At 54.9% G+C, this 26084-nt stretch overlaps 2 protein-coding genes, 2 long non-coding RNA genes and 5 other non-coding genes across 10 annotated transcripts; 2 read left to right on the top strand and 7 right to left on the bottom strand.

Moving 5' to 3' along the window:
* Window positions 1–96: 96 nt before the first annotated feature.
* On the bottom strand, window positions 97–1171 carry LOC116449066. Its single transcript, XR_004242222.1, has 2 exons — window positions 1086–1171; window positions 97–571 (listed from the first exon to the last, which is right to left on the bottom strand). It is a non-coding gene; the product is annotated as an uncharacterized LOC116449066 (long non-coding RNA).
* Window positions 1172–5466: 4295 nt separating this feature from the next.
* Window positions 5467–7645, top strand: LOC116449058. Of its 2 annotated transcripts, none has more exons than XM_032120217.1 (3): window positions 5467–5735; window positions 6566–6650; window positions 7165–7645. In XM_032120217.1, exons 1-3 carry the CDS (start codon window positions 5482–5484, stop codon window positions 7501–7503), a joined length of 678 nt encoding a protein of 225 aa, XP_031976108.1. In that variant the 5' UTR covers window positions 5467–5481; the 3' UTR covers window positions 7504–7645. The 2 variants fall into 2 exon arrangements, 1 of the variants encoding a protein (XP_031976108.1); XR_004242219.1 differs by having other exon boundaries at window positions 5721–5735; window positions 6407–6650.
* Window positions 7646–8145: 500 nt separating this feature from the next.
* Window positions 8146–8217, bottom strand: TRNAQ-CUG. The gene has a single exon. It is a non-coding gene; the product is annotated as a tRNA-Gln (tRNA).
* Window positions 8218–10928: 2711 nt separating this feature from the next.
* On the bottom strand, window positions 10929–11000 carry TRNAM-CAU. Its single transcript has one exon. It is a non-coding gene; the product is annotated as a tRNA-Met (tRNA).
* Window positions 11001–11973: 973 nt separating this feature from the next.
* TRNAS-AGA lies at window positions 11974–12055 on the bottom strand. Its single transcript has one exon. It is a non-coding gene; the product is annotated as a tRNA-Ser (tRNA).
* A 2840-nt stretch (window positions 12056–14895) lies between these two features.
* Window positions 14896–15983, bottom strand: LOC116448753. Its single transcript, XR_004242103.1, has 2 exons — window positions 15886–15983; window positions 14896–15371 (listed from the first exon to the last, which is right to left on the bottom strand). It is a non-coding gene; the product is annotated as an uncharacterized LOC116448753 (long non-coding RNA).
* A 4283-nt stretch (window positions 15984–20266) lies between these two features.
* LOC116449018 lies at window positions 20267–22445 on the top strand. Its single transcript, XM_032120152.1, has 3 exons — window positions 20267–20535; window positions 21366–21450; window positions 21965–22445. The coding sequence occupies exons 1-3, from the start codon at window positions 20282–20284 to the stop codon at window positions 22301–22303; spliced, it is 678 nt and encodes a 225-aa protein (XP_031976043.1). The 5' UTR covers window positions 20267–20281; the 3' UTR covers window positions 22304–22445.
* A 500-nt stretch (window positions 22446–22945) lies between these two features.
* Window positions 22946–23017, bottom strand: TRNAQ-CUG. The gene has a single exon. It is a non-coding gene; the product is annotated as a tRNA-Gln (tRNA).
* Window positions 23018–25728: 2711 nt separating this feature from the next.
* TRNAM-CAU lies at window positions 25729–25800 on the bottom strand. Its single transcript has one exon. It is a non-coding gene; the product is annotated as a tRNA-Met (tRNA).
* Between the last annotated feature and the right edge of the window lie 284 nt (window positions 25801–26084).

Here is a 26084-nt window from a genome sequence, read left to right as displayed (position 1 = left end):
GGTTATATTTGTTGCCATGGGAGAAGGAAGGATCTTCCCTGGTAGTGCAGGTGGTAGCTGAGGGAGGAGGAGAACAAACGACCACAACTCTCCAGCAATGCTGCACAAAGGCTTTAATGAGAAGGAGCAAAAGCAGCGGCACAGAACACAGACCAAGGGACACGTGTGCGGGGAACAGGCAGGGAAAGAGATCGGCCCATTTGCCAAGGACAGAGGGGATGAGCCCCCGGCTTCAGCAGATCTGACCGCAGCGGGGGAAAGGCAGACACAGGCCTGACCCCCCCAGCCCAAGGGAGCCCCCAGAAGAGATGGGAACCCCCGCACTGCTGAGGGAGCTGCCCACAGCAGCTGACAGAGAGGATCCCACGGCTGTGCTCTGAGGGAAAGAGGTGAGGATGGGGCCCGGCATGGTCACCACCACCGGCGAAGGCTCGATGTACACCGTGGAGTCAGCGCAGCGGGCGACACAGGGCTCACTGCAGCTGCTTGCAAGGGGGGTTGGGCCACAGGGGCCGCAGGGCCGTGGGGGACAGGGTCTGCAGCAAGACATCTCTCGGCACAGGAGGCAAAGCTGCAACACAGAGCAGGGAGCGCCAACCAGCCTCAGGATCAGTCTGTCTGTCCCTCAGCTCTCTCCAGGGACACATGCGGTCTTCAAAACACGCTCTGTGCCCTCAGCTCCCACATCCCTCCTCGTGCCCTGTGAGTGGAACGGCACAGGAAGGCCGCCCCACTTCAGGAATAGGACCCAGCACAGTGGCTTTAAGGCCCCTGTGGAAAGACGGGTCACAGCCCATGTCCAGAACAGACATGGCTGTGTTAGAGATGTCCGGAGACATTTTGCTACACCACGGCAGGTGCAAATTCTGCTGGGCACATCCCCCTGCGGCTGAGCCCCATTGATCCCCTTCTGCTGGAACAAAGCCCCCTCTTCCCAGCTGTCCCCAGCCACCCCCATGGAAAGGCTGACGGCCCTTCAACAGTTCTGTGTCAGGGCCAAGCTGAGGCAGCCCAAGGATCAGCCTGGACAGCCTCCGTGACAGCAGTTCAGCCCACAGGGAGAGATGGAGTGGACTCAGGCTTACCTCGTTCCTCGAGGAAAGGCACACCAGAGAGGAGGAGGATGCAGAACCTGGAGCAGCGCAGCCTTTTATGCCGTGTCCCAGAGCCCTGTAGGGCCACAAACATTCTTTGTTCGCAAAACATCCAAACTCCTGGGAGTGGCTACTTGCGAGGCCTTGCTGCTGGTGAAGTCCATGCCTCTTTCATCTCAGGCATTTTTCTCCAGTTTCACACCAGCCAACAAGGAAATGATTCATCTGTGTCCCAGCTTCCTAAGGCCACTTGACTTGGAGTTCCCAGGCCAGTGCATAAGGTGAGTTTAAATGGATTTGCGTAGTGTCTATTGCTTCTGTCACTTGTTCTTCTTGATGGTTAATTTGGCTCCAGTTACAGTTAAATTCAGCCATGAGAGACACCCCAGGTCAGCTCTCAGGAGCTTTCAGTGCAGGCACTCAGGCTAATCCTGAGAGTCACTACTTCCACGGGTCATCACAGATGTCCAGAAGACTGTGGCTCAGTTGAGGCAGAAAGTCAACACTGCACAATCCCATAGTGGGGAAGAGACCCAGCTCTGCAGGGAGGTGGCAAAGCTCAGTGGCAAGCAAAGCCCATGTTCAGCTGGAAGGATGTCCCCTGCAGGCCTGAGTGACAGCCATAGGGATTTGCTTACGGTCCACAGGCTGTACCACGGCCTGGTTTTGTGATCAAAGAGATGCCGTGTCCTTCCCTGAAAGAGACCCACAGCCACATTGACCTGTTTTGCTCAGCATGTTCATCCCAGAGGCCAGAGACCGGGATGGCGGCTTTGGGGAAAGGCTTAGGGCAGGGAGCCCAAAGCTCACAGCTCTTTTTGCTGGGTCAGGAGTGGGGTTTCCCATTCCATACGTTTTACGTTTCAAAGGCACACTGGATCAGTCTCCCAGAGCCCGTGGGTGTCATTGTGATGTGGAAGAGTTGGGAAAATCCCTGAGCTCCAGGCAAACCTGAGTCACCCAGTGTGGAATTCAGTGGACTGGGTGCCGCAGACTCAGGCGTTCAAGGGTTAACAGAGCTCATATCCTCAATGTTCTGCTGCCATGAAGGGCATTTCCCCACCTCTTATCCCCATTCCTGGATCACCTGGTGCTTCTCTGCAATGTCCTGCATTTGCTGTCTCCCAAGGCGTGGAGATGTGCCTTTTGGTGGCTGCTCAAGGGCCGTAGTGACTCAGAGTACCCCAGATCCACCCCAGCAGGTCGGGATAGAGCTCTAGAGGTATTGTGCTCCTATCAACTGCTCAGGGCAGACCAAACTGCCCCGGTTCCCCAGCAGGCTCTGGGCCTTTGTCCTGCTGACTTCTAAGCACGGACACAGCTCAAGAAAGAGGTCACTGTCCCTTGTGCAGCTCTCCCAGGCCTGTCCCTTGTCTTCCCCCAGGGAGCCCTGGGATTTCTTTTCTTGCAATTTGCGATTGCTGCCTCTTGCCCTTTGGCAGTGCACCTCTCAGGAGAGTTTGGCTTCATTCTCTCCAGAACCTCCAGGAGGTGGTGGAGACAGCAGCTCCATGCCCCCCTCCACACCTTGCTCATCTTCACCAGGTTGCACAAGCACAGTGCCCTCCGCCTCCCCCCATACGTCGGGTGCTGCAGCCCTTATGTTCTGCCTGGCCCTCTGCCATAAGAGATCACCACCACCTCCCTTGTCCCTGGGGACACCAAATGGGGACACCAACCCAGATGTGGCTTCTGCAGTGCCAAGGAAAGGGCACCATCCACGGGGTGATCAGATCCCAGGCTTGTGGGGTGGGATCTGGAGATGGACAGTAAGCAACTCTCAGGATTAGGGGTGAAAGCTCCCCAGAGGACTTAGAGTGAAAGCTCTCTTGGGACAGACTTTCTCTCTGCTTTCCAGCCCTTCTGCCCCAAAGGGGGGTTCCTTGTCACTGGCCTGAGAGTGCAATGCGGAGCAGGTGGCATTCCCTGCACATACCTGGCCCTGTTCTCTCCAGGCTGCCATGTGGCATGTGCTCACCAGTGCAGGCAGCCTCAATGTCATCTCCTGGTGGTCGTCCCCCTCGAGGACCTGGGAAGATCAGCTGTAGGAGCCCTTTCCATCTCCTGCTAGCTCCCCAGGGGTGCAGGGCATCCCTGGAAGAGCTGTCCAAGAGACGGGGACCTGTCTGACAGTGGCAGTGTTCAGAGGACAATGGCACAAGGCCCACAGCTTCTGCAGGCAACTGGGAAGTTTGTTCTTCTCAGAGCGGGATCAGAGGACTTCCAGTGGTCTCTCCTAATCTCCATTATCCTGGGTTGCCCTGTGTCCCATGGGCCCTTGAGCAGCCACCGAAAGGCAATGCCTTTTGGAAAGCTGCAGCAGCAGCAGCAGCACAGGATTACACAGACGTACGAGGTGGTTTGGGACTGGTCCTAAAAGGTCTGGAAACGCCCCCGACAAAGGCAGAAATTTTGGAGGGAAGAGGCTATGTGCTCTGGTATCCCTGGAATGCCTGAGTCCAGGGCACCGTGTGCACTCATTTCCACATCAGGATGATTCAGGTTTGCCTGAAGCTCATGGATTTTCCCAACTCTTCCACATCACAATGATTCCCACATGCTCTGGGAGACTGATCCATTATCCCTTTGAACTGCAAAATGCATTGAATGGGCAAAGGGATGCCTGCCCCAGGAAAAAGAGCCATGAGCTGTGGGTTCCCTGCCCTCAGCTTCTTCCCCAAGGCCACCATGCAGATCCTGGCCTCCGGGGTGGACACGCTGAGCAAAATTAGTGTGTGAGAGAATGGGTCCATTTGTCTTTCTGGGAGAGACGTAGGCACGTGCCTTTGATCACCTTCCTACGTGTTGATTTCCTTGTTCTCTAGAGGATCTCAGCTTCCCAAGCTGAGGCCAGAGCTCTGCTTGTAAAATGCATGAGGGCCCTGCTTAGTTTTCGAGGGACACACAGCTGTGGAGATTCCCTTAGACAAGTCCCTTGAGAGACAGTTTATTGAGTCCTTGGTTTTCTTGTCTTGGTTGTGAATCTGCCTCTCTTCCCCAGGCTCGTGGGCAGAAAAAAGCAGGCTGTGGCAGAGACTGATAACAGAAAGCAAGGCCCTCGTGGTCCTCACTCCTCTCAGTGAGGAGCTTTCTCTCCGGCCCACAGTGATCCTACTTTGCCACTGAGTTTTGCCACAGCCCTGGAGAGGTGCGTCTCTTCTTCTCTACGGGACTGTGCAGCCTTGACCTTCCGCCTCAACTTACCCACCGTCTCCTCCTTGCCAAAGTGACCCCCGGGGAGAAATGCCTCTCAGGGCTGGCTTGTGCATCTGCACCAAAAGCACTTGAGGGCTCACTTGAGGTGTCTCTCATAGCTAAATTCTACTGTTGACAGGCGGGCACTGTCCCCATGAAGAGGGCAATGTGACAAAGGCAATCCGTGTGACACAAAGCCACCTCCAATCTTCCTCCACTCCAGCCTCAGACCTCTGAGCCAATTGGCCTTATGCTTCTGGGACACAGACGAATTGTTTTGATGTTGGGACACAGCCCACTCACTTGGCCCTGGTCCTGAGAGGAACTTAAACCACTCAGTCATCTGCTGGCAAAGCGGCACAGGGAACTGCCAGCAGTCCTGGGAACTACTAGAGTGTGTTGAGGACAACATCCTAGCACAGGGGATGGAGAGCCTGACCAGAGGACAGGCACTGCTGGACCTGCTCTTTGCATCCTTCTCTCTAAATAGGAGTGACGTGGATTTTATGAGGGGTGGCCAGTCAGTGCACATGGAATTGGATGGATGGCAGCACTCCAGGACTTGTGGTGGAGAGCTCGATGTCACACTTGAGCAGTGTCCAACCAGTGATGAGTGTGGGTTCTCAGGGTTTGGTGATGGGACCAGGAATATTTAACAGCTTGCTGGGAGACATGGGGGGTGGAAGGGGTGTTAGGGGGGGATTGAGGGCATCCTCAGCAGGTTTGTGGGTGACACTGAGCAAAGTGATGTGGTTTGTGGGGCCGGTTAGCCTGTGGTACAAGAGACAAAGAGAGTCCTCTGGTAAGACAGTCCCTAGTACCAGAGAATTCTTCCAGGTTAGGGTGAGAAAAGAAGTGTCTCCCAGAATGCTTTGCGTTGCTATGCTAATGTACTCCAGTTCTGCGTTCCTGGTTGGCCGTTGGCCTCTCTGCCCCCTTGCTACCTTATATGTCCCATGCCCTAGAAAGTTCTCCACTCCAGGTTCCCCCATTGGCCCTTGCCTATCGCCACTCCCCTAGAGCTTTCCTATTGGCTCCCATTCCCTAGTCCCGCCTTTGTACCACCCGCCATGCCCTCAGATCATTGGTCTCTGATGCTCGTCACGCTCCCGTACTTAAACCTGGACTCTCCATTGTCTTTTGTCTTCGTCCCTTCACCCCTTCATGGTGCGGCTGCAATAAACCTTCGTCCATGGAACTCTACACAGAGACTCTCCCTGCCTCTTTGCCATCGACCGATATTACTGGAGCTATCAGTGCGTTTGTGCATGCACACATGTGTGAGTGTGTGCTGATCCTGCCGAGCGGCTTCGCTAAGGAGACGCTTTTGGAAGATCGCAGCACCTCGCGCTATGACACAGAAAAGCCGCAGCGCCTGGAAAGCGATAGTGGTTGGTACTCTAGAGAAAGGGATGCCATCCAGAGGGACATGGACAGGCTGGACAGGTGGGTCTGTGAAAATCTCATGAAGTTCAACAAGGTCAAGTGCCAAGGTCAAGTGCCAAGGTCAGGGCAATCCCAAACATGGACACAGGCTAGGCCATGAGTAGATCGAGAGTGGTCCTGCACAGAAGGGCTTGCAGGTTCTGATGGTTGAAATACTGAACATGAGCCTGCACCACGCGCCAGCAGAAAGCCAGTCGTATCCTGGGCTGCATCCAGAGCCATGAGGCCAGCAGGTTGAGGGAGGGGATTGTCCTGCTGTACTTGGCTCTCATGACACCATAGCTGGGGTACTGCGTCCAGCTCTAGGACCCACAGCCTAAGAAACACACCGACCTGCTGCAGTGGGTCAAGAGGAGCCACAAAGACCATCGGGCAACTGGAGCCGTTGCTCTGTGAGGACAGGCTGAGAGGGTTGGGGTTGTGCAGCAAAGAGAAGAGAGGGCTCCCAGGAGACATTCAGTTTAGAAAGGGAGGGACACTTGGTTGGGGTGTGTAGGGATGGGACAAGGGCTACTGGTTTTAAACTAAAAGCAGGTACATTTAGATTAGATATTGGGAAGGAATCCTTTCCTCTGAGAGGAGTGAGACACTAGAACAGGTTCTCCAGAGAAGTTGTAGAAGCCATTTCAGGGTGCTCAAGCTAGATGATTTAAGATCCATTCCATCCCCAGGTGATTCTAAGAATCATTGCAGGATTCCGGGTTGTATGAAGTGGGAGCACAACATTTAAGATGAAAGACGAAGGGACTTCATCAGCAGCAAGGCCTCGCAAGTAGCCACTCCCAGGAGTTTGGATGTTTCACGAACAAGGAATGTTTGTGGCCCCACAGGGCTCTGGGACACGGCATAAAAGGCTGCGCTGCTCCAGGCTCTGCATCCTCCTCCTCTCTGGTGTGCCTTTCCTCGAGGAACGAGGTAAGCCTGAGTCCACTCCATCTCTCCCTGTGGGCTGAACTGCTGTCACGGAGGCTGTCCAGGCTGATCCTTGGGCTGCCTCAGCTTGGCCCTGACACAGAACTGTTGAAGGGCCGTCAGCCTTTCCATGGGGGTGGCTGGGGACAGCTGGGAAGAGGGGGCTTTGTTCCAGCAGAAGGGGATCAATGGGGCTCAGCCGCAGGGGGATGTGCCCAGCAGAATTTGCACCTGCCGTGGTGTAGCAAAATGTCTCCGGACATCTCTAACACAGCCATGTCTGTTCTGGACATGGGCTGTGACCCATCTTTCCACAGGGGCCTTAAAGCCACTGTGCTGGGTCCTATTCCTGAAGTGGGGCGGCCTTCCTGTGCCGTTCCACTCACAGGGCACGAGGAGGGATGTGGGAGCTGAGGGTACAGAGCGTGTTTTGAAGACCGCATGTGTCCCTGGAGAGAGCTGAGGGACAGACAGACTGATCCTGAGGCTGGTTGGCGCTCCCTGCTCTGTGTTGCAGCTTTGCCTCCTGCGCCGAGAGATGTCTTGCTGCAGACCCTGTCCCCCACGGCCCTGCGGCCCCTGTGGCCCAACCCCCCTTGCAAGCAGCTGCAGTGAGCCCTGTGTCGCCCGCTGCGCTGACTCCACGGTGTACATCGAGCCTTCGCCGGTGGTGGTGACCATGCCGGGCCCCATCCTCACCTCTTTCCCTCAGAGCACAGCCGTGGGATCCTCTCTGTCAGCTGCTGTGGGCAGCTCCCTCAGCAGTGCGGGGGTTCCCATCTCTTCTGGGGGCTCCCTTGGGCTGGGGGGGTCAGGCCTGTGTCTGCCTTCCCCCCGCTGCGGTCAGATCTGCTGAAGCCGGCGGCTCATGCCCTCTGTCCTTGGCAAATGGGCCGATCTCTTTCCCTGCCTGTTCCCTGCACGCGTGTCCCTTGGTCTGTGTTCTGTGCCATTGCTTTTGCTCCTTCTCATTAAAGCCTTTGTGCAGCATTGCTGGAGAGTTGTGGTCGTTTGTTCTCCTCCTCCCTCAGCTACCACCTGCACTACCAGGGAAGATCCTTCCTTCTCCCATGGCAACAAATATAACCCAATGATGGGGCACTGCCCAGTGTTGGTAGAGCTCCTTGCACTGACTGCAGAGCAATAGAACGAAATTGGCAGGGAGGGAGGAAAAGCCGCAGAGGAAAGGAGCAAGAAAGGAGCAGGACAAAGGACAAAGGTGGGCATACAAGTAATGCCACACAGAGTAACCTGGTGTTACTGTGGGAATGGTCCAACGTGGAAACAGCTGCCCAAAGAGTGTAGCCCAGTCTCCTGTTATTGGATTTGTCCAACATACAAGCAGAGAGTCCCAGAGCTGCCTCCTGTGCCTGACCCACTTTGAGTGGGTGATCTCCACCTCAGCTGCTGTGTGATTCATCAGAGAGCATTCCACAAGTGAACCAGGAGCAGAGTAGAGCTGTGAGGGTGTCAGCATGCTGAGGGAAGAAAAAAGCCAAGGTCCCACTGAGATTTGAACTCAGATCACTGGATTCAGAGTCCAGAGTGCTCACCATTACACCATGGGACCTCGTGCATAGGTGACCTCTGGCTCCTGTGCCCAGCCTTGCTCAGCCTTATGCCCCTGGCTGAGGCTGGCTGTCTCTCCATCGCCTTGGACATCCATCACCAAGTGCAGCCTTCCTGCAGGGCCTCCAGGCACTCTCTAATCGCGCCACCCTTCAGGGCAGCAGCACAGCTTCTTCTGCTGGCCCGGCGTGGCCTCTCTTACAAGTGCCAGGCTCAAAACCTCACACAATCTTGTCTTTCCCAAATTGCAGCAAGCTCTTTCAGACTCAGGGCAGGCCTTGGCAAGTCACCTTCACCCAGCAGAAGCCCCCTTGCCTTCTCTTCTCCAGCCCAAACCAGCCCCGCTCCTTAAGGACTAATAAGAGGGAAACATTGCCCCGTCTCTACAAAAGGTAAAGAAAGACCCTCTGCGGAACCCAGGAAAGGGGCTGGAGAGGCAAGCAGAAAGGACAGGTGAGACACCAAGGGCTGAGCAACGACTGAGCTCCAGTTCCTGTGGGGTAGAGGTTCACTCACTGCCCATGGTGGAGAGCAACGAGGGCAGAGCCCTCTCTGGGAACTCTTCCTTCTCGGAAGGAACTTCACTGCAAGGCATCCCAGGAGGACACAAGTCCAAATGCCTGCTCAAAGCAGCGCTGGAGACAAAGCAAGAAGCTAGGCGGCTCAGTGCCTGAGCCCTGTTGCAACCCCAGCGTGATGCCCAGGCATGGAGAACCACCAAGATCTCTGCACACCTGGCTGCAGCAGCTCATTTGCTCTCTGGGAGTCTCTGCAGGATCCAGAGCAGCTCCCGCAGTCTGCTTTTGCCAAGGACGACCTGGCTCAAAGCCAGTCTGTGCCTGCTGGGCTGGGAGGTGCCGGGAGTGCCGAGCAGGAGGCCCGGCTGAGGGGAGCAGGAGCAGGAGCTCAGCTGCTCTGTGTGAGCAGAACTTGCAGAGGAAAGAAACCATGCTGTTCGGGAGCAGGAGAGGCCGGGCAGTGTGGAGCCAGGCTGAAGAAAAGCTGGTCTGCCTTGGCCAGGAATGACCGAGCCCTGCTCACCTGCTTGGAGGGCAGCTCTGCCAAGCACTACCCCGCAAGGCTCCTGCAGCGCTGCTGCTTCCCGCTCCTGCCACCCGCAGCCTGCGCTGCCTCCTGCTCCTCCAGTGCCCACGGGCACTGCCTCCCACACTGCCACCTCACACCCTGGCCTGGCTCCAGCTCCTGCACCTCTCACACTGGCTGCCCCCTCCTTCCACACCTCCCTCCCCCTTCACACACCGCAGCTCCAGCTCCTGGCATGTGCCTGCACTCCTCTGGCTCTCACACTTGGGCTCAGCACACTCACGCTGCTGGGTGCTCCTAATGGAGCCCCCCCAGTTGTAGAACACAAGTCCTGTTTCACTGGGGAATCCTCCGTGGTCCCCAGGCCTTTCAGGAAACCTCTTCAGTGCCATGGCTATTCTGTAGGATGGAGCGCCATCCGGAATATTCACGTGCTCCAGCAATGGTGCTGAGGGTGCCACGAGCTTCACAGATGTTTCAGAGTTGTGGTGGCAGCAGGAACCAGCTGTGTCCTGGGCAGGCCAACCGCTAAAGGTTTTCCAAGAGAGACGGTGCCCACAGCACCCTGTGTCTCCTCCACTCCCAACACCCAGCCACCTCTAGCCAATACAGTGTCCCTTGGGAATACCTGCTTGGCCCTGATCCTGGATCACCCTACAAATGGTCACGGCAGCAAACAGACGAGGACGGAGAAAGCTCCCAGGTCTTTGAGCTGAGCACATGTGGAGCAGTCTGAGCCTCCTCTGCCCCTAGAGGAGGTGCCCTCCTGTGCCTGGGAAGCTGGGGATTGAGCTGCCTGCAGGGAAGGGAGGAAGACCTGTGTGCCCATAATACACAGGGCCTCATGGGGGGAGCTGTGCCTGCTGCTGCACAGCTGCCCATAGGCCATGCTGAGGGGCCCTTTGGGAGTGTTGGTGCCTGAGAAAGCCAAAGAGAAAGTGTCACCAAAGCCTAGGGAAAACCAGAAACTCTCAAACAACATCTTTTCAATGCTAGAGAATTAGGCATTACTTTACTCTGGCCAGGATGGAATTCTGGCCAAGATTTGCAATAGAAATTATTCCATCCACACGTGTCTGGTTTGTGCAGTGGAAATTTTTCCATCACACACGGTTCTTTACCAGATTTTTCACATATTTTTACGTGAAAACCCCAAAGAAATTCTTCTTCATTGGACCTAAATTACACAATCCTTAGTATGCAATCTCCTATGGGTTATCGATCCCTTTTCCCTTGATGCTAATTTGGTGCTCTTATCAATCTTTTCCCAGACCACGTGTCTCCAGCCACACCAGGCGGTAATGTTAATGTCCATTTATCTCCTCTGTATCTTCTGGCCACTCCCAACCTGTAGATGCATGTTAAACTCTCATAATCTGGGAATCTTCTTTTTGTTGACTGACACCGACCAGGCCCCAGCCTGCAAAACTCAAACCCTGGGTAAACAGAGTCTTTTGAAGAAAAGCTTCGATTCCCCTCCTCCTGGGCAGAGGTGAACAAACCCCTGACTAAAGTTAGTTAAAAAAATTATAAAAGTTGTAGCATTTCTAACAAAAGCAGGTAGTGGGGGCAGAGGGAAGAGGAGTGCTATGGCCAGGGTTGCTCAAAGAGCTAGAGCCAAGCAGGGTAAAAGCTGTTGGGTGGGGCAGCATCGGTGAAAAAGTACCCTAGCAGAGGATGGTTTCGATCCATCGACCTCTGGGTTATGGGCCCAGCACGCTCCCGCTGCGCCACTCTGCTCCCCCTGGGGCTCAGCTGCCACTGCCCCCAGCCGGGCCTGACCCTGCCTGGGCACTGCTGGCTCTCGCTCCCTCCCTTCCTCTCCGCTTGGCCTCCCCCGCCCCACAAAACAGACTCCCCCAAAAATTCATCTCCTTTGGGCATGCGCTCTACAGCTCCAGGGCCAGGCCTTGCCCTTCTCCCACGCCTCCCGCACACAGCCCTGCACGGCCACTTGCCCTTTGACCACCCAAGCTGGCGCTGCATGTGCTCAAGGCATCCCGGACGCAGGCTGCAGCCTTGGGCCTTGCTAGGGACGGGGGCACCTGAAATCCAGCGACATCCTGACGGCTGCAGCCCTGCCCAGAAATCCAGCTCTGCTCCCAGCATGCTGCGGGACTGCACCTGCCCGACAGTTTGGTTCTTTGCTGGCCAAGGAGGGACGCAGGCTCCCTTTGCTTAGAATTACCAACGGAAGAAATTCTCCTCTTTTAGCTGTGCAAATTCCGGTGCCTGAGCTCAACGCTGCTCACGGTTACCCTGAAGGAAAAGCTCTGAGTTCTAGGCACTTTGTGCTAAGCAGGCTGTCAAGCTGCAGGTCCTTGCCTTTCACGCTTGGTGCTAATGCGAGGTGACAAAATGGTCAGCTCCAGGTGCTGTCTGCATTTCCCCTTTCCTTCTTCATTGATGCTGACAACATCTCTGAGCTTCTTCTCCCTTGCAGGGCTTCCCCCACGCCAAGTGGCTTGGCTGCAGGACACAGACCTTGCAGCAGCAATGGGCTTTTGTCCCCCTGCCCTTACATGTGCACCTCAGGCTTTCCCCTTGCCCTGATGAAGGCCCTTCAGAAGCCATGAAAGGCATTGCCAGCAGCTCCTCCCTTGCAGCTGCTCTGCGGGAACAGCCGGGGCTGCAAGCGCAGGAGCCCTCCTCTGGGGCTGTGTCGCGGCTGCAGAGTGGTCAGCTGCCCGCAGCCCAAAAGGGGCACGCACCCCGTAGTTGGCAGGATTCGAACCTGCGCGGGGAAACCCCAATGGATTTCTAGTCCATCGCCTTCACCACTCGGCCACAACTACCTGCTCCAGCCCTCCCTGCCCTGCACATCACACGCCCTGTGCCATGACACCAATGCCCAGGCACTTTGGGCCAAGGCTCCTCTTACAAACGAGTGTTTCAGATTGCTTAAAAAATTGCTGGCAAGGGTATCAGCAAAAGCCAGATTTAAATATTAAATAAAAGCACAACAAAGTTCCTTGGCAACAGTCACTCTACTACTTACAGAACAGTTAAGGCACAACAAGGAAAAACAAGCAACAACAAAACCAAACAAAATCCAAGCAATCAAAACAGAAATAAACCAAGAACTACCTAGGGGAATGTTTGTGTTTGTGGGTGTGTCTCCCTGTGTGTCTCTGTGTCTGTGTGTGTGTGTGTATGTGTGTGTGTGTGACAAAAGTCAGTGAGGGCAAGGATATAAAGAAACACAGCCTAAAAGCTTAACAGCACTCAAACTTAACAGTATTTTAACTTAACCTATACATTAAACCTAATTAATATCTTAACCCTAAAATTTAACAGAGGAATAACACTTGAATAGCATTTAACCTAACATAGAACTTCGAAGTTATACTTAGCAACTTAGCAGAAGAACAACACTTAGCAGCATTTAGGTAAGTTTATAACTGTAACTTAACTTTACTTACAGGCCTAACTTACTTAGATATCCAAGGTACTTAACCATCTAAGAAACCAGTATTTCTCCCAGATTTGCTATAGCATATGCACACGTGCACGCACACAGACATAAAGAGTTAGTGTGAGCAAGTTACCTGTGAAAAATTCCCCACAGAGGTCAGTGAAATGCTCACTTTGGATGGCTTTGCATCTCCCGACGGGCGAAGGGTCAGGCCTCAAGGAGTGAGGGTGTCAGCCCAGGACTCGTCGTTGTTCGGCAATCCTCCAAGTACTGCAAACCTGAGAGTTTGCTGGCTCTGAGAGGCATCTCACTCAGAGGGAGATTGCTGGTCGCAGCCTGCTGCGCTCCAGGAGAACTCAAATGGTCTCATTTTGGACCGCTGTTTATAGGGTCGCAAGAGAGTGGGCTTTAGCCATAACAATGTTCCATCCTAGCCACAGTTTGTGTTGCCACTTTCTTTGAAACTGTGAGAACAGGAATGCTATGGCGTTCAGGCAACAAAAGTATTTTCCAAGACCAGTCATAAGGAAAACAGGAGCTCGTTAGACAGCAGTTCTTGGGAAGAGACGGTGTTTCTGAGAAGCTCAGGAAGAGCTGAGAACAGGCTGTTTTCAAGGCCGAGGCCTAATGAGCGTTTCTCAGATCTCAGTGTGGCCTGAAAAAGGAGGGGGGAGGAATGCACCCCCACAGCTCCACTCCACCTTTGTAGTTGGGACCCTTGCAGAGCCAGACGGGCCCCTGAGGCCACATTCCAGAGGCCCAAGGGACACAAGCCCAGGGTCTCTGGCTGCAGCTCCCTGAGCCTTGGCCTCAGCCAGGCACCTGGGAGACCCTGCCCTGTGGCTGTGGTCATTCATCCTCTCCTGTGCTCCTCCCCCTGACAAGCCTTGACTGAACCAGCTGCAAGAGGAAGCATCCCCTTCACCAAACCAGCTGGGCAGTGAAAGGTCCCTCACCACACCAGGTGCTGCTGCATGATACAGCTGGGAACAGCCGTGACCATAACAGCAGCATCAGCTTCCCATGAGCAGCATGAGCCACGGTGGGGAACAAAGGATCATCAGTCATCCCACGACAGCCTTGAAACGTTCTCTCGATGAATTGTAGCCCAAGTGGAAGACCCCCATTGTTGCTTCAGTTTTGGAAACAACTTCCAAATGTCTTGGGAGTTGTTTCCAGAACTTACCACCATGGATTATGTCCGAGATGGAACCTTACTGATGACTAAGGCAAATCATCTTGTGAGCCTGTAAACAGCTCTGTCCTGAGTGAGGCTCTTGGAGGCCTCCTGGACCACAGTGGGCTGTGCCAGCACCTCCCTCTGGGTGGAACGTCTCTCGCAGCTTGAGAACCATAAAGCTGGGGTACTCGAAAGACCACCACTGATGACGTGGCCTGGTTTGATCCACACACACATCCACGCACACTCCTCAAAGTCCAACCCACGCTTGGTTGAGAAATGCAAAGGGATTTGATGTGAACATTTCAATGAGCCCGAGGGGCATTTTCAATAGGTACATTTACACACCTGAATACAGATGTGCTCTTCTCTGTGCCTCTGTGGGTATGGGTGTGTGTGAATTGATAATGGTATCAATGTTGTCACCGTGAATTTGTAATTAAGTCCTTGCTATGATTGTGGATTGAGCGCTGCTAAACCCTTTTGCACCCTTCTAATTTTGTACCCATATCCTTTGCATACCGTACACTTCTAAATGCACAGTGTCCCTATGAAACATTAAACATTGATTACAATTCAATATTCTATTTATGCTTCATCCATTTAGGAAGTAACAGAGTGAACTTTGCCATCAAACTCTGTTGAAGCCACACTGCCTACGTCCAGCCATGAAAAGAAGTGGTTTTCTCCTTCCCAGCCCACAATCATGTACTCATCCCATTGAGAAAATTCCAACATCATCAACAGAAGAGATAAGATTGATTTTCCTATGCTTTGGTGAAGAAGCTCTGACAGGACTGAAAAGTTGCTCAAAATATCTTTATTAACTCTCACAAAGAACAAATTGGCACCGGGCCCTGCAAGACCGTGATCTCCAGGTGACAGACCCAAGCTCAGTGACTGAGGCTTTGGTGCTCTGGTGTAATTTCTGGGAGTACTTTGTGCAGCTGCAGGTAACCTCAGGACAGAAGCCAGTACTCACCCTGGCAGTGCAGGTGGTAGCTGAGGGAGGAGGAGAACAAACGACCACAACTCTCTAGCAATGCTGCACAAAGGCTTTAATGAGAAGGAGCAAAAGCAGCGGCGCAGAACACAGACCAAGGGACACGCGTGCAGGGAACAGGCAGGGAAAGAGATCGGCCCATTTGCCAAGGACAGAGGGCATGAGCCGCCGGCTTCAGCAGATCTGACCGCAGCGGGGGGAAGGCAGACACAGGCCTGACCCCCCCAGCCCAAGGGAGCCCCCAGAAGAGATGGGAACCCCCGCACTGCTGAGGGAGCTGCCCACAGCAGCTGACAGAGAGGATCCCACGGCTGTGCTCTGAGGGAAAGAGGTGAGGATGGGGCCCGGCATGGTCACCACCACCGGCGAAGCCTCGATGTACACCGTGGAGTCAGCGCAGCGGGCGACACAGGGCTCACTGCAGCTGCTTGCAAGGGGGGTTGGGCCACAGGGGCCGCAGGGCCGTGGGGGACAGGGTCTGCAGCAAGACATCTCTCGGCGCAGGAGGCAAAGCTGCAACACAGAGCAGGGAGCGCCAACCAGCCTCAGGATCAGTCTGTCTGTCCCTCAGCTCTCTCCAGGGACACATGCGGTCTTCAAAACACGCTCTGTGCCCACAGCTCCCACATCCCTCCTCGTGCCCTGTGAGTGGAACGGCACAGGAAGGCCGCCCCACTTCAGGAATAGGACCCAGCACAGTGGCTTTAAGGCCCCTGTGGAAAGATGGGTCACAGCCCATGTCCAGAACAGACATGGCTGTGTTAGAGATGTCCGGAGACATTTTGCTACACCATGGCAGGTGCAAATTCTGCTGGGCACATCCCCCTGCGGCTGAGCCCCATTGATCCCCTTCTGCTGGAACAAAGCCCCCTCTTCCCAGCTGTCCCCAGCCACCACCATGGAAAGGCTGACGGCCCTTCAACAGTTCTGTGTCAGGGCCAAGCTGAGGCAGCCCAAGGATCAGCCTGGACAGCCTCCGTGACAGCAGTTCAGCCCACAGGGAGAGATGGAGTGGACTCAGGCTTACCTCGTTCCTCGAGGAAAGGCACACCAGAGAGGAGGAGGATGCAGAGCCTGGAGCAGCGCAGCCTTTTATGCCGTGTCCCAGAGCCCTGTGGGGCCACAAACATTCTTTGTTCACAAAACATCCAAACTCCTGGGAGTGGCTACTTGCGAGGCCTTGCTGCTGATGAAGTCCCTGCCTCTTTCATCTCAGGCATTTTTCTCCAGTTTCACACCAGCACACATGGAAATGATTCATCTTTGTCCCAGCATCCTAAGGCCACTTGACTTGGAGTTCCCAGGCCAGTGCATAAGGTGAGTTTAAATGGATTTGCGTAGTGTCTATTGCTTCTGTCACTTGTTCTTCTTGATGGCTACTTTGGCTCCAGTTACAGTTAAATTCAGCCATGAGAGACACCCCAGGTCAGCTCTCAGGAGCTTTCAGTGCAGGCACTCAGGCTAATCCTGAGAGTCACTACTTCCACGGGTCATCACAGATGTCCAGAAGACTGTGGCTCAGTTGAGGCAGAAAGTCAACACTGCACAATCCCATAGTGGGGAAGAGACCCAGCTCTGCAGGGAGGTGGCAAAGCTCAGTGGCAAGCAAAGCCCATGTTCAGCTGGAAGGATGTCCCCTGCAGGCCTGAGTGACAGCCATAGGGATTTGCTCATGGTCCACAGGCTGTACCACGGCCTGGTTTTGTGATCAAAGAGATGCCGTGTCCTTCCCTGAAAGAGACCCACAGCCACATTGACCTGTTTTGCTCAGCGTGTTCATCCCAGAGGCCAGAGACCGGGATGGCGGCTTTGGGGAAAGGCTTAGGGCAGGGAGCCCAAAGCTCACAGCTCTTTTTGCTGGGTCAGGAGTGGGGTTTCCCATTCCATACGTTTTACGTTTCAAAGGGACACTGGATCAGTCTCCCAGAGCCCGTGGGTGTCATTGTGATGTGGAAGAGTTGGGAAAATCCCTGAGCTCCAGGCAAACCTGAGTCACCCAGTGTGGAATTCAGTGGACTGGGTGCCGCAGACTCAGGCGTTCAAGGGTTAACAGAGCTCATATCCTCAATGTTCTGCTGCCATGAAGGGCATTTCCCCACCTCTTATCCCCATTCCTGGATCACCTGGTGCTTCTCTGCAATGTCCTGCATTTGCTGTCTCCCAAGGCGTGGAGATGTGCCTTTTGGTGGCTGCTCAAGGGCCGTAGTGACTCAGAGTACCCCAGATCCACCCCAGCAGGTCGGGATAGAGCTCTAGAGGTATTGTGCTCCTATCAACTGCTCAGGGCAGACCAAACTGCCCCGGTTCCCCAGCAGGCTCTGGGCCTTTGTCCTGCTGACTTCTAAGCACGGACACAGCTCAAGAAAGAGGTCACTGTCCCTTGTGCAGCTCTCCCAGGCCTGTCCCTTGTCTTCCCCCAGGGAGCCCTGGGATTTCTTTTCTTGCAATTTGCGATTGCTGCCTCTTGCCCTTTGGCAGTGCACCTCTCAGGAGAGTTTGGCTTCATTCTCTCCAGAACCTCCAGGAGGTGGTGGAGACAGCAGCTCCATGCCCCCCTCCACACCTTGCTCATCTCCACCAGGTTGCACAAGCACAGTGCCCTCCGCCTCCCCCCATACGTCGGGTGCTGCAGCCCTTATGTTCTGCCTGGCCCTCTGCCATAAGAGATCACCACCACCTCCCTTGTCCCTGGGGACACCAAATGGGGACACCAACCCAGATGTGGCTTCTGCAGTGCCAAGGAAAGGGCACCATCCACGGGGTGATCAGATCCCAGGCTTGTGGGGTGGGATCTGGAGATGGACAGTAAGCAACTCTCAGGATTAGGGGTGAAAGCTCCCCAGAGGACTTAGAGTGAAAGCTCTCTTGGGACAGACTTTCTCTCTGCTTTCCAGCCCTTCTGCCCCAAAGGGGGGTTCCTTGTCACTGGCCTGAGAGTGCAATGCGGAGCAGGTGGCATTCCCTGCACATACCTGGCCCTGTTCTCTCCAGGCTGCCATGTGGCATGTGCTCACCAGTGCAGGCAGCCTCAATGTCATCTCCTGGTGGTCGTCCCCCTCGAGGACCTGGGAAGATCAGCTGTAGGAGCCCTTTCCATCTCCTGCTAGCTCCCCAGGGGTGCAGGGCATCCCTGGAAGAGCTGTCCAAGAGACGGGGACCTGTCTGACAGTGGCAGTGTTCAGAGGACAATGGCACAAGGCCCACAGCTTCTGCAGGCAACTGGGAAGTTTGTTCTTCTCAGAGCGGGATCAGAGGACTTCCAGTGGTCTCTCCTAATCTCCATTATCCTGGGTTGCCCTGTGTCCCATGGGCCCTTGAGCAGCCACCGAAAGGCAATGCCTTTTGGAAAGCTGCAGCAGCAGCAGCAGCACAGGATTACACAGACGTACGAGGTGGTTTGGGACTGGTCCTAAAAGGTCTGGAAACGCCCCCGACAAAGGCAGAAATTTTGGAGGGAAGAGGCTATGTGCTCTGGTATCCCTGGAATGCCTGAGTCCAGGGCACCGTGTGCACTCATTTCCACATCAGGATGATTCAGGTTTGCCTGAAGCTCATGGATTTTCCCAACTCTTCCACATCACAATGATTCCCACATGCTCTGGGAGACTGATCCATTATCCCTTTGAACTGCAAAATGCATTGAATGGGCAAAGGGATGCCTGCCCCAGGAAAAAGAGCCATGAGCTGTGGGTTCCCTGCCCTCAGCTTCTTCCCCAAGGCCACCATGCAGATCCTGGCCTCCGGGGTGGACACGCTGAGCAAAATTAGTGTGTGAGAGAATGGGTCCATTTGTCTTTCTGGGAGAGACGTAGGCACGTGCCTTTGATCACCTTCCTACGTGTTGATTTCCTTGTTCTCTAGAGGATCTCAGCTTCCCAAGCTGAGGCCAGAGCTCTGCTTGTAAAATGCATGAGGGCCCTGCTTAGTTTTCGAGGGACACACAGCTGTGGAGATTCCCTTAGACAAGTCCCTTGAGAGACAGTTTATTGAGTCCTTGGTTTTCTTGTCTTGGTTGTGAATCTGCCTCTCTTCCCCAGGCTCGTGGGCAGAAAAAAGCAGGCTGTGGCAGAGACTGATAACAGAAAGCAAGGCCCTCGTGGTCCTCACTCCTCTCAGTGAGGAGCTTTCTCTCCGGCCCACAGTGATCCTACTTTGCCACTGAGTTTTGCCACAGCCCTGGAGAGGTGCGTCTCTTCTTCTCTACGGGACTGTGCAGCCTTGACCTTCCGCCTCAACTTACCCACCGTCTCCTCCTTGCCAAAGTGACCCCCGGGGAGAAATGCCTCTCAGGGCTGGCTTGTGCATCTGCACCAAAAGCACTTGAGGGCTCACTTGAGGTGTCTCTCATAGCTAAATTCTACTGTTGACAGGCGGGCACTGTCCCCATGAAGAGGGCAATGTGACAAAGGCAATCCGTGTGACACAAAGCCACCTCCAATCTTCCTCCACTCCAGCCTCAGACCTCTGAGCCAATTGGCCTTATGCTTCTGGGACACAGACGAATTGTTTTGATGTTGGGACACAGCCCACTCACTTGGCCCTGGTCCTGAGAGGAACTTAAACCACTCAGTCATCTGCTGGCAAAGCGGCACAGGGAACTGCCAGCAGTCCTGGGAACTACTAGAGTGTGTTGAGGACAACATCCTAGCACGGGGGATGGAGAGCCTGACCAGAGGACAGGCACTGCTGGACCTGCTCTTTGCATCCTTCTCTCTAAATAGGAGTGACGTGGATTTTATGAGGGGTGGCCAGTCAGTGCACATGGAATTGGATGGATGGCAGCACTCCAGGACTTGTGGTGGAGAGCTCGATGTCACACTTGAGCAGTGTCCAACCAGTGATGAGTGTGGGTTCTCAGGGTTTGGTGATGGGACCAGGAATATTTAACAGCTTGCTGGGAGACATGGGGGGTGGAAGGGGTGTTAGGGGGGGATTGAGGGCATCCTCAGCAGGTTTGTGGGTGACACTGAGCAAAGTGATGTGGTTTGTGGGGCCGGTTAGCCTGTGGTACAAGAGACAAAGAGAGTCCTCTGGTAAGACAGTCCCTAGTACCAGAGAATTCTTCCAGGTTAGGGTGAGAAAAGAAGTGTCTCCCAGAATGCTTTGCGTTGCTATGCTAATGTACTCCAGTTCTGCGTTCCTGGTTGGCCGTTGGCCTCTCTGCCCCCTTGCTACCTTATATGTCCCATGCCCTAGAAAGTTCTCCACTCCAGGTTCCCCCATTGGCCCTTGCCTATCGCCACTCCCCTAGAGCTTTCCTATTGGCTCCCATTCCCTAGTCCCGCCTTTGTACCACCCGCCATGCCCTCAGATCATTGGTCTCTGATGCTCGTCACGCTCCCGTACTTAAACCTGGACTCTCCATTGTCTTTTGTCTTCGTCCCTTCACCCCTTCATGGTGCGGCTGCAATAAACCTTCGTCCATGGAACTCTACACAGAGACTCTCCCTGCCTCTTTGCCATCGACCGATATTACTGGAGCTATCAGTGCGTTTGTGCATGCACACATGTGTGAGTGTGTGCTGATCCTGCCGAGCGGCTTCGCTAAGGAGACGCTTTTGGAAGATCGCAGCACCTCGCGCTATGACACAGAAAAGCCGCAGCGCCTGGAAAGCGATAGTGGTTGGTACTCTAGAGAAAGGGATGCCATCCAGAGGGACATGGACAGGCTGGACAGGTGGGTCTGTGAAAATCTCATGAAGTTCAACAAGGTCAAGTGCCAAGGTCAAGTGCCAAGGTCAGGGCAATCCCAAACATGGACACAGGCTAGGCCATGAGTAGATCGAGAGTGGTCCTGCACAGAAGGGCTTGCAGGTTCTGATGGTTGAAATACTGAACATGAGCCTGCACCACGCGCCAGCAGAAAGCCAGTCGTATCCTGGGCTGCATCCAGAGCCATGAGGCCAGCAGGTTGAGGGAGGGGATTGTCCTGCTGTACTTGGCTCTCATGACACCATAGCTGGGGTACTGCGTCCAGCTCTAGGACCCACAGCCTAAGAAACACACCGACCTGCTGCAGTGGGTCAAGAGGAGCCACAAAGACCATCGGGCAACTGGAGCCGTTGCTCTGTGAGGACAGGCTGAGAGGGTTGGGGTTGTGCAGCAAAGAGAAGAGAGGGCTCCCAGGAGACATTCAGTTTAGAAAGGGAGGGACACTTGGTTGGGGTGTGTAGGGATGGGACAAGGGCTACTGGTTTTAAACTAAAAGCAGGTACATTTAGATTAGATATTGGGAAGGAATCCTTTCCTCTGAGAGGAGTGAGACACTAGAACAGGTTCTCCAGAGAAGTTGTAGAAGCCATTTCAGGGTGCTCAAGCTAGATGATTTAAGATCCATTCCATCCCCAGGTGATTCTAAGAATCATTGCAGGATTCCGGGTTGTATGAAGTGGGAGCACAACATTTAAGATGAAAGACGAAGGGACTTCATCAGCAGCAAGGCCTCGCAAGTAGCCACTCCCAGGAGTTTGGATGTTTCACGAACAAGGAATGTTTGTGGCCCCACAGGGCTCTGGGACACGGCATAAAAGGCTGCGCTGCTCCAGGCTCTGCATCCTCCTCCTCTCTGGTGTGCCTTTCCTCGAGGAACGAGGTAAGCCTGAGTCCACTCCATCTCTCCCTGTGGGCTGAACTGCTGTCACGGAGGCTGTCCAGGCTGATCCTTGGGCTGCCTCAGCTTGGCCCTGACACAGAACTGTTGAAGGGCCGTCAGCCTTTCCATGGGGGTGGCTGGGGACAGCTGGGAAGAGGGGGCTTTGTTCCAGCAGAAGGGGATCAATGGGGCTCAGCCGCAGGGGGATGTGCCCAGCAGAATTTGCACCTGCCGTGGTGTAGCAAAATGTCTCCGGACATCTCTAACACAGCCATGTCTGTTCTGGACATGGGCTGTGACCTGTCTTTCCACAGGGGCCTTAAAGCCACTGTGCTGGGTCCTATTCCTGAAGTGGGGCGGCCTTCCTGTGCCGTTCCACTCACAGGGCACGAGGAGGGATGTGGGAGCTGAGGGTACAGAGCGTGTTTTGAAGACCGCATGTGTCCCTGGAGAGAGCTGAGGGACAGACAGACTGATCCTGAGGCTGGTTGGCGCTCCCTGCTCTGTGTTGCAGCTTTGCCTCCTGCGCCGAGAGATGTCTTGCTGCAGACCCTGTCCCCCACGGCCCTGCGGCCCCTGTGGCCCAACCCCCCTTGCAAGCAGCTGCAGTGAGCCCTGTGTCGCCCGCTGCGCTGACTCCACGGTGTACATCGAGCCTTCGCCGGTGGTGGTGACCATGCCGGGCCCCATCCTCACCTCTTTCCCTCAGAGCACAGCCGTGGGATCCTCTCTGTCAGCTGCTGTGGGCAGCTCCCTCAGCAGTGCGGGGGTTCCCATCTCTTCTGGGGGCTCCCTTGGGCTGGGGGGGTCAGGCCTGTGTCTGCCTTCCCCCCGCTGCGGTCAGATCTGCTGAAGCCGGCGGCTCATGCCCTCTGTCCTTGGCAAATGGGCCGATCTCTTTCCCTGCCTGTTCCCTGCACGCGTGTCCCTTGGTCTGTGTTCTGTGCCATTGCTTTTGCTCCTTCTCATTAAAGCCTTTGTGCAGCATTGCTGGAGAGTTGTGGTCGTTTGTTCTCCTCCTCCCTCAGCTACCACCTGCACTACCAGGGAAGATCCTTCCTTCTCCCATGGCAACAAATATAACCCAATGATGGGGCACTGCCCAGTGTTGGTAGAGCTCCTTGCACTGACTGCAGAGCAATAGAACGAAATTGGCAGGGAGGGAGGAAAAGCCGCAGAGGAAAGGAGCAAGAAAGGAGCAGGACAAAGGACAAAGGTGGGCATACAAGTAATGCCACACAGAGTAACCTGGTGTTACTGTGGGAATGGTCCAACGTGGAAACAGCTGCCCAAAGAGTGTAGCCCAGTCTCCTGTTATTGGATTTGTCCAACATACAAGCAGAGAGTCCCAGAGCTGCCTCCTGTGCCTGACCCACTTTGAGTGGGTGATCTCCACCTCAGCTGCTGTGTGATTCATCAGAGAGCATTCCACAAGTGAACCAGGAGCAGAGTAGAGCTGTGAGGGTGTCAGCATGCTGAGGGAAGAAAAAAGCCAAGGTCCCACTGAGATTTGAACTCAGATCACTGGATTCAGAGTCCAGAGTGCTCACCATTACACCATGGGACCTCGTGCATAGGTGACCTCTGGCTCCTGTGCCCAGCCTTGCTCAGCCTTATGCCCCTGGCTGAGGCTGGCTGTCTCTCCATCGCCTTGGACATCCATCACCAAGTGCAGCCTTCCTGCAGGGCCTCCAGGCACTCTCTAATCGCGCCACCCTTCAGGGCAGCAGCACAGCTTCTTCTGCTGGCCCGGCGTGGCCTCTCTTACAAGTGCCAGGCTCAAAACCTCACACAATCTTGTCTTTCCCAAATTGCAGCAAGCTCTTTCAGACTCAGGGCAGGCCTTGGCAAGTCACCTTCACCCAGCAGAAGCCCCCTTGCCTTCTCTTCTCCAGCCCAAACCAGCCCCGCTCCTTAAGGACTAATAAGAGGGAAACATTGCCCCGTCTCTACAAAAGGTAAAGAAAGACCCTCTGCGGAACCCAGGAAAGGGGCTGGAGAGGCAAGCAGAAAGGACAGGTGAGACACCAAGGGCTGAGCAACGACTGAGCTCCAGTTCCTGTGGGGTAGAGGTTCACTCACTGCCCATGGTGGAGAGCAACGAGGGCAGAGCCCTCTCTGGGAACTCTTCCTTCTCGGAAGGAACTTCACTGCAAGGCATCCCAGGAGGACACAAGTCCAAATGCCTGCTCAAAGCAGCGCTGGAGACAAAGCAAGAAGCTAGGCGGCTCAGTGCCTGAGCCCTGTTGCAACCCCAGCGTGATGCCCAGGCATGGAGAACCACCAAGATCTCTGCACACCTGGCTGCAGCAGCTCATTTGCTCTCTGGGAGTCTCTGCAGGATCCAGAGCAGCTCCCGCAGTCTGCTTTTGCCAAGGACGACCTGGCTCAAAGCCAGTCTGTGCCTGCTGGGCTGGGAGGTGCCGGGAGTGCCGAGCAGGAGGCCCGGCTGAGGGGAGCAGGAGCAGGAGCTCAGCTGCTCTGTGTGAGCAGAACTTGCAGAGGAAAGAAACCATGCTGTTCGGGAGCAGGAGAGGCCGGGCAGTGTGGAGCCAGGCTGAAGAAAAGCTGGTCTGCCTTGGCCAGGAATGACCGAGCCCTGCTCACCTGCTTGGAGGGCAGCTCTGCCAAGCACTACCCCGCAAGGCTCCTGCAGCGCTGCTGCTTCCCGCTCCTGCCACCCGCAGCCTGCGCTGCCTCCTGCTCCTCCAGTGCCCACGGGCACTGCCTCCCACACTGCCACCTCACACCCTGGCCTGGCTCCAGCTCCTGCACCTCTCACACTGGCTGCCCCCTCCTTCCACACCTCCCTCCCCCTTCACACACCGCAGCTCCAGCTCCTGGCATGTGCCTGCACTCCTCTGGCTCTCACACTTGGGCTCAGCACACTCACGCTGCTGGGTGCTCCTAATGGAGCCCCCCCAGTTGTAGAACACAAGTCCTGTTTCACTGGGGAATCCTCCGTGGTCCCCAGGCCTTTCAGGAAACCTCTTCAGTGCCATGGCTATTCTGTAGGATGGAGCGCCATCCGGAATATTCACGTGCTCCAGCAATGGTGCTGAGGGTGCCACGAGCTTCACAGATGTTTCAGAGTTGTGGTGGCAGCAGGAACCAGCTGTGTCCTGGGCAGGCCAACCGCTAAAGGTTTTCCAAGAGAGACGGTGCCCACAGCACCCTGTGTCTCCTCCACTCCCAACACCCAGCCACCTCTAGCCAATACAGTGTCCCTTGGGAATACCTGCTTGGCCCTGATCCTGGATCACCCTACAAATGGTCACGGCAGCAAACAGACGAGGACGGAGAAAGCTCCCAGGTCTTTGAGCTGAGCACATGTGGAGCAGTCTGAGCCTCCTCTGCCCCTAGAGGAGGTGCCCTCCTGTGCCTGGGAAGCTGGGGATTGAGCTGCCTGCAGGGAAGGGAGGAAGACCTGTGTGCCCATAATACACAGGGCCTCATGGGGGGAGCTGTGCCTGCTGCTGCACAGCTGCCCATAGGCCATGCTGAGGGGCCCTTTGGGAGTGTTGGTGCCTGAGAAAGCCAAAGAGAAAGTGTCACCAAAGCCTAGGGAAAACCAGAAACTCTCAAACAACATCTTTTCAATGCTAGAGAATTAGGCATTACTTTACTCTGGCCAGGATGGAATTCTGGCCAAGATTTGCAATAGAAATTATTCCATCCACACGTGTCTGGTTTGTGCAGTGGAAATTTTTCCATCACACACGGTTCTTTACCAGATTTTTCACATATTTTTACGTGAAAACCCCAAAGAAATTCTTCTTCATTGGACCTAAATTACACAATCCTTAGTATGCAATCTCCTATGGGTTATCGATCCCTTTTCCCTTGATGCTAATTTGGTGCTCTTATCAATCTTTTCCCAGACCACGTGTCTCCAGCCACACCAGGCGGTAATGTTAATGTCCATTTATCTCCTCTGTATCTTCTGGCCACTCCCAACCTGTAGATGCATGTTAAACTCTCATAATCTGGGAATCTTCTTTTTGTTGACTGACACCGACCAGGCCCCAGCCTGCAAAACTCAAACCCTGGGTAAACAGAGTCTTTTGAAGAAAAGCTTCGATTCCCCTCCTCCTGGGCAGAGGTGAACAAACCCCTGACTAAAGTTAGTTAAAAAAATTATAAAAGTTGTAGCATTTCTAACAAAAGCAGGTAGTGGGGGCAGAGGGAAGAGGAGTGCTATGGCCAGGGTTGCTCAAAGAGCTAGAGCCAAGCAGGGTAAAAGCTGTTGGGTGGGGCAGCATCGGTGAAAAAGTACCCTAGCAGAGGATGGTTTCGATCCATCGACCTCTGGGTTATGGGCCCAGCACGCTCCCGCTGCGCCACTCTGCTCCCCCTGGGGCTCAGCTGCCACTGCCCCCAGCCGGGCCTGACCCTGCCTGGGCACTGCTGGCTCTCGCTCCCTCCCTTCCTCTCCGCTTGGCCTCCCCCGCCCCACAAAACAGACTCCCCCAAAAATTCATCTCCTTTGGGCATGCGCTCTACAGCTCCAGGGCCAGGCCTTGCCCTTCTCCCACGCCTCCCGCACACAGCCCTGCACGGCCACTTGCCCTTTGACCACCCAAGCTGGCGCTGCATGTGCTCAAGGCATCCCGGACGCAGGCTGCAGCCTTGGG

Source organism: Corvus moneduloides, chromosome 10 (genome assembly GCF_009650955.1).
Source record: "Corvus moneduloides isolate bCorMon1 chromosome 10, bCorMon1.pri, whole genome shotgun sequence".
NCBI lineage: Eukaryota > Metazoa > Chordata > Aves > Passeriformes > Corvidae > Corvus > Corvus moneduloides.
This window is presented reverse-complemented; position numbering and strand designations above follow the sequence as displayed.